General features: G+C 39.8%; 1 protein-coding gene across 3 annotated transcripts; it reads right to left on the reverse strand.

Annotated features, from left to right (window-relative positions):
* Positions 1-109: 109 nt before the first annotated feature.
* On the reverse strand, positions 110-5579 carry LOC103394164 (chromosomal protein D1). Of its 3 annotated transcripts, XR_003052658.1 has the most exons (4): positions 5467-5579; positions 4938-5128; positions 1181-3211; positions 110-1079 (listed from the first exon to the last, which is right to left on the reverse strand). XR_003052658.1 is itself a non-coding variant. In XM_008331355.3 (3 exons), the coding sequence occupies exon 3, from the start codon at positions 3183-3185 to the stop codon at positions 1917-1919; it is 1269 nt and encodes a 422-aa protein (XP_008329577.1). In that variant the 5' UTR covers positions 3186-3211; positions 4938-5128; positions 5467-5579; the 3' UTR covers positions 110-1916. The 3 variants fall into 3 exon arrangements, 2 of the variants coding, with proteins under 2 accessions (XP_008329577.1, XP_008329576.1); XM_008331355.3 differs by having other exon boundaries at positions 110-3211; XM_008331354.3 differs by lacking the exons at positions 4938-5128; positions 5467-5579 and adding an exon at positions 4147-4268 and having other exon boundaries at positions 110-3211.
* Between the last annotated feature and the right edge of the window lie 5212 nt (positions 5580-10791).

Consider the following 10791-nt stretch of genomic DNA (forward strand, 5'->3'; position numbering starts at 1 on the left):
GTGTATTATGACAATTGACAAACACGTGCTGTCATTATATTTTGGTGATGTTTTAAAATAAAATGTGATATGGGGACATGTTACACACAGAATTATTTTTAGACCAGACTGTTAAAAACAATACATTTATTTCAAGACCATTAACTCAAAATGTTTTTAAAATTCTTGCTCAAAACACACATAAGAACCAAATATTCCCACTAAAAACAAATTTTCCATTTTTTTCCCCATTTTAATTATCTCAAATTTTCTACCAACAGAAAATGGACAGCAGAGAATTAAGAATTTGGCATTGGCTTGAACCTCTCCCTCACCATACATTATGATGGCACATGTTTTTTAACACCAGGTGCACAAAAGCAATTAAAATTATTTTTGTGAAATTAATAGAATACCAATCATCTTGTGGGCCGCAAATCAGGAAATACAAGCTGTCACAGTTACTTTCAAACACAATTAAATTGTCATTCAACCAAGCTTTCCTTCCAATCCAGGAATGCATGTTTTAATGGACACTTGTTTCTGCTGTACTGATGCAGAATAATAATACAAAAAAAAACAAAAAAAAAACACAAGATACATTAAAAGATGAAACGATTAAGGTCGATACACAAAAGTGAAATAGCATCAATAAACAATTCTTCGTTCAAAATCTTTGAACATCACAATTTGAGAAAAAAAAACTAAAAATTTGAGGAAAAACTTCAAAATGTAAAGTCTCAATGTGGAACATTCTTGCTCAGTGGTCAAATTTTAAGGTTCTCTTGACTTGAACGTAAAAAAAAAACGTGGTACAGGTCACTGCCAAAAACTATTTAAGTTAACCCATAGAACCAGTTTAGTGCAGCAATTTAACACTCAAATTAATTTACTGCCCAAAATAACTGTTGGTGATGAGAAAGGATTTCAACAGTATCAGCTGTTAAATTAAGAACCATTAAACCTTTCAGTATACACTTGGATAATAGGCTTTACCATGATCCAACCGAGGGCTCTGTAACCGCTGCTTATCCTTAGACTTTAGAGACCAGAACGGCATGCTATCTGGGGCGTTGGCTGGAAACTCTGACAGAACATCTCTGTGAAAAAATTAAAACAAAGCAGTCTTGTCTTGTTCAACTAAACAAGTAAATTGTGTGTAAACTGAAACTAAAAGATCCGTCTATTTTATTGCATGTACCTTTGGTGGCAATTTTGTTTGCTGGTGTGCCGTGAAATTCTTCCAGTGTAGAATATGCGCTGTTGCTCTAGAAAGGCTGAGAAACACTAATTTAAAACACCAATTTAAAAAAAAAAGCATGAAAAATGTAATCATGCTGGTGTACATGGCACAAATTGGTTGGTTCCAGTAAGCTAGTTAGCCAAATGTCTTACATTGCAAATGTAATGTAAATTTAGTCTATTGCGGGCAAAACACACGCTCCATTCCCTACTTATCCAGTAAAAAAGTTGATGTAATTTGAAAACAATAGAAATAAACAATTTAAAATGGAGGCACTGACTGTTGGACTTTGCAAGAAACACATGCCATTCAAAGAAGTGGATATAGGGAGAAGCTAAAAGACATTTCTTTCTTTCATTCTTAAGCACTGTTTCTGTAACATTCAAAACTAAAATAGTCTACATTTAAAATCTAAATGAAAACTGGAAAGTCTAGAACACCACTCTACATGCCATTTGGAGAAGATTAGAAGAACTACTTGCCCAGAAGACAGAAAAAGATCTGCTTTAGAAAAACATAATTGAACACATTTAAACCAGATCAACGTGTTAGTTTAAAAACAGAGGAGCTGCTGGACATCTACTCTGACAAAAATGTTAAAAACGTGTTTGCACATACAAAGAGTGTACTCTCTCTTTTTTTTAAACAGCAACTACCCTACAACTACAACTTTTTGGTGAGACCTGAGCTATTATCAAGCCTGGATGTCTGTGTCCTGTTTCTCAACTGTGTCAGCATCTTCGCTGGGCTTGCTGTTGTTTATCTGCATCTCCTGTTCTCCTTCATTTGCTGATGAACCACCTGCTTTATGTTCTTTGCTGGGCAAGCTTTTGGGGTGACCTCTTTTCCGTGAAGTGACATCTGGGTTTTTTGCAGAAAGTTGTGGTCTGCCTCTTTTTTTCGGGGCTCCATCAGCTGGACTGCGCAATGACACTGGACCCTTAGACGAATGCGTGTGCAAGTGAGCACCTTTCTTTGATTCAGCCCTGCGTGGACGGCCGCGGCCTCTGCGGACAGGCGATGACGCACCTTCTGGAGGATCGACCCGTGGGTACTTCCTCGGACGGCCCAGTGGCTTCCATACTTTTGGTTTCTTCAACTCCTCTGGTGTGGGTAAGGGATGTTTTCTAGGCCTTCCTCTCTTGACTGTCATTTGTTTTGATTGACTGCGCTTTTTCTTTGCCGTTACACGATCTTGGGACTTGCTGCTCTTTTTAGATCCTTTAGGTCGACCTCTGGCTCTTTTGACTGTCTGGTAAGAATCGTCATCTTCATCGTCGTCGTCATCATCTTCATCGTCGTCATCATCATCATCTTCATCTTCAACAATTTTTCGTGGTCTTCCCCTTCCTCTGGGACTTTTTTTGGAAATTTGCGGTGCCCCACTATATGGTACCCGAATCTTCCTGATTCGACCTCTTGAACTTGTCAGGTTTGTACTTCCATCAGTTTTAACCTTGATATCAGTGCCCAACTCAGCCACCAGTCGAGGTGTCTTATTTGGAGATCCTTTTGGTCGGCCTCTTTTTATTGGTTGGGAAGGAGCGCCATCTCCATCTTGTGTTAAACTTTTTGACTTGCGCTTTGAGGTTCCTTTTGGACGACCCCTTCCTGCTTTTGGTCCAGAGCTACCATTTGCCACGTCTTCTCCAGATGTGCTGAGAGGCTTTTCCTGCGTGTTCTCTTCATTATTGCTCGCATTATCCTGGTCAGTTTGATCATGGCCCTCTCCTGATTTATCTTCCACTGTTTTCGTCTTCGGACGTCCTCTTCCTTTCTTGGGCACATTAGACACACCATTTGAAATCTCTGAAACTTTGTCAGGGTCACCACCCTTCAGCCTCCTTGAACCCTGTGATTTCTCCTTTCCTTTTAAAGCAGGGGTATTGTCAGTATCAGACACAGCATCTTTGCTTAAATCACCCCCTTGTTCATTGCTAGACATCTTCACCTCCTCTTCCATGGTTTCAGCTCATTTGTTAAAAACACCTTGAAATAAACAGCAACAAATATTTAATTAGTTCATGTATAAAAAAAATTCCAAATTAAGCAAGTGTTTAAATGCATTGTAAGTTGTGGATTGATTGACATTAATCAAACTTAAAGAAGTGTTAAGGTTTTAAAGCTTTTTATACACATGTACACAATATTAAAATCCCACTAAGTATTTGTAAATCACATTTAAAAATAAAATACATAATCTTACATGTGTTCCTATAATTTTATACCAATTAAATGTAAAATTAAACTTTTTTTTACAGCTTAGCAAAAACAAAAAATCCATAAAAAGGGAAAATGTTTTTGTATATGTAAATTATATTGCAAATAGTACGGCAAAATCTCCGATAATAATAGTTATAACTTATAAAATGTGAATTGTTTTCGTTTAGATCTAGTTGCTGTAATTTGTACAGTCTTTGTCTCCGTCCTCTCTGCTGCTATAGTGCGGGAACAATAAGTTCAACCTAAACCGCAATATTCGTACTGTCGCGTTTAATATATATTTTTATTTTCGCAGTTAAATTCAGTCAACTTCCGTAGATTACCATAGTAGATTAACTCGGCTACATCTATTTTCCAGAGGGTAAAAAAAATTACTAAATGGCGGGAAGCTGCAGCTACGGTTACCTAGAGATAAGCAACATGGCGCCAAGACGCCGAAAACAATAACTCATATTTATCTGATGATTAATGGATTTAGACAGTTTACGATGTGCTGTTAATTTTGTTTTTAAATCGTACGGACCCAAAATATAGATAGCTGCATCAGTAATAACCCCAACTGAATCAGACCTACGGCCTTAAAAACAAGATTACTACGTAGGAGAATGATTTCCAGGAAATAGTCACAACCGAAACAGGCGAACAAAAGCGAGTCGCAAAACGCTGATAAAACGGTGAGACTGAATAACAGCAAATCTCACCTTTAAGTAGCCTTCCTTATTTTTTGTTCTCAACTGAATACTGACTCACGCGATAGCAGAGAGCCGAACGTACGCCTCTTTTGTTATTGTGTAAGCTGTTTAAATTTGTGACTACTTCTGCTCATCTTATCGGCTGTAGAGGAAACAAAAGCGCAAACAATTCGTTCCGCCCCGCAGACCTACACAGTATTAAAAATACAACATTAAAAGTACTAAATACCTTTTAAAAATCACAATTAGTTTTTGTTCTAAAACAGAATTAATTTTATCTTTTTTCCTCCTACATTTTCCCATACTAATTCAAGAGTAAAAGTGTTTTGTTTTTTTATTTCCAGGATAACCCCAAGACGGAACGAGTGTTTAGTTATTATGTCGCCGGTATAGTGGCAAATAATCCAACTCGCGTTTCTCGTGTAACTTAGAAATTTATGAGTATGGGTTCAGTCAATTTTTGTATTTTGTAAACGGTATTCACAGGGTATGTTTATTCGGCTGTATCTATTTACTGAACATTAGCATGTGCGCCATCGACGCGAAATAATAGTTTTCCAGATGTTAGGTTGAATTCACATTTTTGACGGTGTGCTGTTTTTTTTAATCGTACGAACCGAAAAAATAAATTTCTGCACTAGTAACAGGCCTAATTTAATCAGACGTAAGGCTTTAAAAACATCAGGACTTTGAAGCAGATTGATACCCAGGAAATAGTCACAACCAAAGCAGACGTAGGCAGACGGACGCGAGCCGCTCAAAATGATAAATCAACACGTATGAGTGACAGTAAAACTCACCTTTAATAAGTCTTCCTTACAGATTGTATCTGTTTTGGTTTTCAACCGAAGACTGGTTTATGTGGTAGCAGATGAGATGAAAGCGCGCCACTTGAGGTTATGCTGGATGTTTAAAATGTGTGACCACTTCCGCTCCTCACCAGGTTAAGCGGCTCCATAGGAACTAGTAGAGCCAACACTTCGTTCCCCATCTGTACCCGATATTAAAACCACATATCAATCGACACAATGTCGCCGCTATGTACGTCTGTATGTATGTATGTATGTCTGTGTACGTGTGTGTATAGATAGATGGACGTTAATCATTTATTATAACAGAAAATGTAAGTGAAAAACACATTTCACTCACATTTCAACACGCATTTTATCTAAAAACAACAAAATTATAAAATCTCTTGGTGTTGTCTATTTAAAGCAATAATAATTGTGGGGTGTTTTCGACATGACAGCAAAAACTCCACATTGTAGAAACTAAGTTGAATATTGCAAAGACTGCCAGTTGAAAAAAAATAAATATGCAAAAACTCACTGTCATCCAGTTGATGTAGTGGAGTACTCCCACAAAGTAACACTGCATACTTTCGGGAAAGAGCTCGTACTGCTTATTATGTAACTTAAACGACTCTTTCCTAGTTCAACCAGGGCCTGTACCAGTGGGTATGTAGCGTATTACTGCCACCTACAGGTATAACTCTTTTACTCTGCAAAAGTATGAAAAAGCAGGTCCATGAACAATGCACTTGGGACCAAATCCCATTAGAGGGAATCTCAATACTTATAATCAGTTTGAACCAAAGTTTTTATATCTTTCAAGAAATAATAAATTCATTAGTACTTAAATTATCATTCTGTTACATAAAAAAGTATAGAGATTGTACACATTAAACTGTGTATATTGTAAATGGATTGTCCATTTTAACTAGCTCACCACCGAAACTATAATGGAAAGAGAACAAAAGGGAAAGGGTAAAAGAGGACAATGTGACAGAGTATGAGATGTGGCCAGAGTGATGGGGTCACCATCAATGACAGGAATGCAGGAGACGAGACAGAAATATGTATTTATATGTGAGTGCGGGGAGAGAGAGTGGGAGGCTGTCGCTTTAACAGCAGAGGCTGAGGGAAAATGACAGACATGGCCAAAGGAAAGGAGTCTTTGAGAAAGACAAATCCTGAGAGACTGTGCTCTGAACCCGTTGCCCCGACTCACCCCTCCATCCTCCCTCCTCCCCTCTGTGTGCTTTGCCATGGTTACCAGACAGGGCTCCCAATGTAGCCGGTTAATGTGTTTTTCAGCGGCAGTCCCGAGCTGGGTACTAATGCGTCTCAGTCTATCTCCAGCATAATCAATGTCAACCGTCCTGGGATGCACAAACATAAGGAGGGCTGAGGGCCAGGGAACACTGAGCCATCGTGGCTGAGTGTCAAGGCCAGAGTCTGAGAACAGACCACAACAGTTTTTATGTATTCACCTGGAAATGGTTGGGGTTTGTTAAGTGGTCAGTTAAGTGTGACTTTGGAGCAGACTGCAGAATCATTTTAATCCGTTCTTCTTTGATATCATGTCAATCTTTCAGGTACAAAACCTAGTTTATCTAATTAATCAAATGCAAGATAACACTTTTCAAACACTTTATTCAAATGTTTTAACAGTGTCTCAAAATAAAAAAGTTAATTCATAGCCACAGACCATTATAAAATTAAGCATTATTCCAATAATTTATAATAATTGAATCTATACCTAATAAACACTCTTCATATGATCATCTTTTCCCCTAATTTTTCCCATTTGTTAAATGAACAGATTTGCACTGTAATCCTTTTATGGAACAAGCCTAGAATCATTCCCAGGTGAATCATTCGTCGGGGTCACGACCATTGGCAGTCTTCTCATTGATTATATGTGTCTCACAAAGTCCGCCAAAAGGTACTGCCCCCTACAGGAAACCACTGTCTTGGCAGTTTCTGGAAATTTCTAAATTCTTTCAGATGACATCATGTATTAGAGACATTTTGCAGTTTCACTGCGATCTGTCATGCATTTCTGTAATAACGTCACGATCTCAGGTAAAGACGCTGACGTGTTGTCTGGTAAAGTCTAACGACAAGAACTGTTGTGGCATTCAGAAGTTGTTGTGGGCTCCTTTGTTCCCAAGGACCTCACCTGTGACCTTTCATATCATCACAGGTTAAGGGTCTCAGGGACAATGAAACACACCAACGTGGACAGACACTGTCACAATGTTAAAAGATTTCCTCAGGAAAAAAAACTTGAATCTACATTAAATATAAAATCATGTGGGAATTAGAATTGCATCAAAATATTAAACACCTGAATTATACGAGCCAGTTTGTACGCCACTATTAATGGGTTTTGTCTGCGTCTATGACGATGCGGTGCGACATGATATATTTTCGTCTTGACACGTCTTCTGAATCTTAACCGGATCACAGCCTGTAAGAGACAAAGAAATCAATGTTAAAATACATTTCTCAACAAATCATTTTTAATTTTGGTAGCATTCGTTTCACATTTCAAAGGTCCTTTCTTTCTTTCTTTCTGATATAGCCAGTGCGTGTGATTCCGCCCCAGTCTGTGCAGTAAAACACTCAAAGAAAATGCCCCCTGCTGGCAGACAGAAAGACAGACAGACGAAATGCCCGAGGACGGATATGTACGCAGTGGAAAATCCTCGAACTTCAGGTATACATCAGGCTTTGCATTTTAGACCAACATAAGGGCTTCAAACCTGTCTGAGCGAAGGGCTCATATGCAGTGGTCCTTACTTAGTTTACAGACACAAAATGCAGTTTAATAGTCTGTCTGCGTCTGTGTACGAGAAACGTCCACAGCTAACTGTGCTATTGGTAACAGACTAAAACATCATCCCACATTTTCAATACAGGCCTTATAATATGATATGATTATGCAATCACTTCCCCAAGACATTCAGACTTGAAGGGACTCACACTGATTTACTCTCTCAGCTCAGAGAAAATAAACATCACAGGATTATGACATGGCAGATGAAACATGAAGAACATCAGCTGGAGTTCAAACAACTGATACAAGGCTAAAAGCTTCTTTTGCGACAGTCGACGCAGACATTGACAGATTTTATTGGACAACTGCTAGATGTCCAACGTTGATCCAGACCATGTCCTCGACTTGCTGTCTGTAACTAGGAACACAAACGTACAACCAAATGTGCAGCGACACAAAGGAACACGGCACATGGAGCTTTTTCTGCCTCTGTGTTTCCTCTTTGTCTGTGTGCTTTGAGATATTTGCCTCTGTCCCAGTTTTATGAGCTGCTCAGCTGCTCTGTCAAGCACCACAGACAAAGACCACTGTATCAGGGGGGAATGGAGTAAAATATTCTTGTTAGAAATTATAATAATGTTAAACCAAGGGAAATATGAGAATGGACGCAGATGAAAGGGAAGACAGCGACAGGACATTTTGGATAGTTCATTAGTTGTCTTAATACAGTCAAGTGGTAATCCGCACATGAACACACACATGCTCATGTACTCATTTCTGTGTGCACATGCATACAACAAGTGCATGAGCAAGTACAGACACACACACACACACACACACACACACACACACACACTCAAATGAAACACAACTCACTCTTACGATGAGTTATTGACCCGTTCTTCCCCCTGAGAGACAGGAAAAAACATCAATTAATCCAGTGGTAATGAAAGTAACGCATGATAAAACCTATCCTACCCCATTTCCAGTCTTCCTCCTGTCTGACTGCTGAACGCGAGGCGAACAGAAAACCCATTTCCCCTCTCTACCCCTTCATCGCTCTCTCTCACTCTCTCTCTCTCTCTCTTTTTCTCTCTCTCTTTCTTTCTTCTCTTTTTTGTCTCTCCTCTTCCTCTATCCCTCACTCAGGCGCTTGTCCCTGGCTCGCTTTTTGTGCCTGTTTTCCCTCTGCCAAGTCACATCACTGATTCTCCAGGCAATTAAGAGTCCAGGCAAGCAGTGTATATGTGGCAGGTAACACTTCATGTACAAACACACACACACATAGACAATGGCATTGATTCTATTATCTGGTGCTGTACCAACAACCCACCACTCCAACCCCCAACCACCACCAACAGCGTCTCCATCTCTGACCCTCTCTCTTCATAAATCTGTGTCACCTACATATATCACACACACACATACACACAGAGACCCTTATGCAAGCATGAAATATCTCAAGCTATTGGTTGTTGTTCTTCTTCTCTTCTTTGCCAGCATACTCTTTCACACTCCCCCTCTGCCTCCCGCCACCTCAGCCCCACTCCTCATCTTTCCCCACCACTTTCAGCCCATTTCATTTTTTTTCCAGGCATGACGTCCTGTCTCACCATCACGCACGATGCAGTGTGTTTTTCGTGTTGTTCATGGGTGTGTTTGTTTGTTTGTTTGTGTCTGTATTTGAACTTGCCGTTAGAACATTTGGAGGAGAAAGAGTCAATGTGTTCTGAGGGGAGGCGCAAATGTGTGTCTGTGCACACATGCATCTGTGTGAGTAGAGGAGGGAACAGGAGGTGGGGTTGGTGGAGATGGGGAGGAGTGTCTCAGACGGTGTCTGTGGATTTTTTTTTTTTTTTTTGTCTTTTTACACAGCACGGGAAAGCGAAGCCACAGTAAGCCCAAAGGTGATTAACTCTCCCTGGCCATTGTGGCCACACCACTGCGGCTCTGCTTCCATAGTTTACTAACATAACAGTCGGCTGTTTGCACAGTTTATCGCATAAGTGTAACTGCCTTTGTTACACAAACATCCCATGTCCAATGATAAGAGACAAGCACAATGTCAGGGGAATTTAAAATCGAATCTTGGAAAAGAAAACCTTTGTTCCACTAATACGAATAACATCACTATAAACAATTATACTGAACACGATTACTTGTTGTCAGATGGAAAAAATATTTTTGAAATATTTTTAAATAAGACAAATAGCAAGCAAGAATCTTCCTCTGTTAATAAAAGAGCTTTTGGCATTCAGCTCTATTGTGCGTAGCATTTCCTCTAGAATTTAAAACATGCCGGCGAGTCAATTCTTTGTGTGCGTACAGAAAAAGAGCAGCGCTCGGGCAGAGATTGCTGATATATGCTCTTTTCTTCCCCTCCTCGCAGGAGCACTGCAACGCAATGCGGATACTGAGTGTCTGAGCCACTAGCCAGACACACTAGGGGACAAAAAAGGGGGGTAGGTGTAGGGGGGAGGGGGAGGTGGGATGATGGAGGAGTGAGGAGAGAGCACAGGAGGGAGGGGAGATGGTGAAGGCAAGACGGGGAAGGAGGCGGTGAGCAAGTTCACGTACAGCCCCGGAGTTTCAGGACACACTGGCACTAACGTCTGGACACTGTCATTATTTGCCCTTAAAAAAGCAGCACAGGGATCGTGAACAGAATAACTACAAACTCAAAACAGCTACAAAACTTCACCAAACTACGAAACGTATTATTTATACAATGATGCAATTTCAAGTTTTGGGTATTCAGGTTGATTTAATTTACTGATGAAATGACTCTGATTATAATACGGCCCATACTGACTGAATGGCCTTAGGATCACTGCTTAAAGTCTTCTGAGGAGACAATTTCATTTCTTTATTGCAGCATGTTGATAAACAGCTATCAATAGCTGGCTTCATACCCCATTGGACTGCACCAAAAAGCAAATTAAACAGCACTGCAGAGCAGGGTGAGTCTACAGACACCTAGACAGTCGCAGGTTATTACTCTTCCCCCTGGTTCCAGGATGAAAATTCAATAAAAAGTCTAATTTGTGTCACTATTCACCCATAATAAGGAAATCATTTGCCTTGCAGACA

Source organism: Cynoglossus semilaevis, chromosome 18, assembly GCF_000523025.1.
Source record: "Cynoglossus semilaevis isolate Cse_v1.0 chromosome 18, Cse_v1.0, whole genome shotgun sequence".
NCBI classification, from domain to species: Eukaryota; Metazoa; Chordata; class Actinopteri; order Pleuronectiformes; family Cynoglossidae; genus Cynoglossus; species Cynoglossus semilaevis.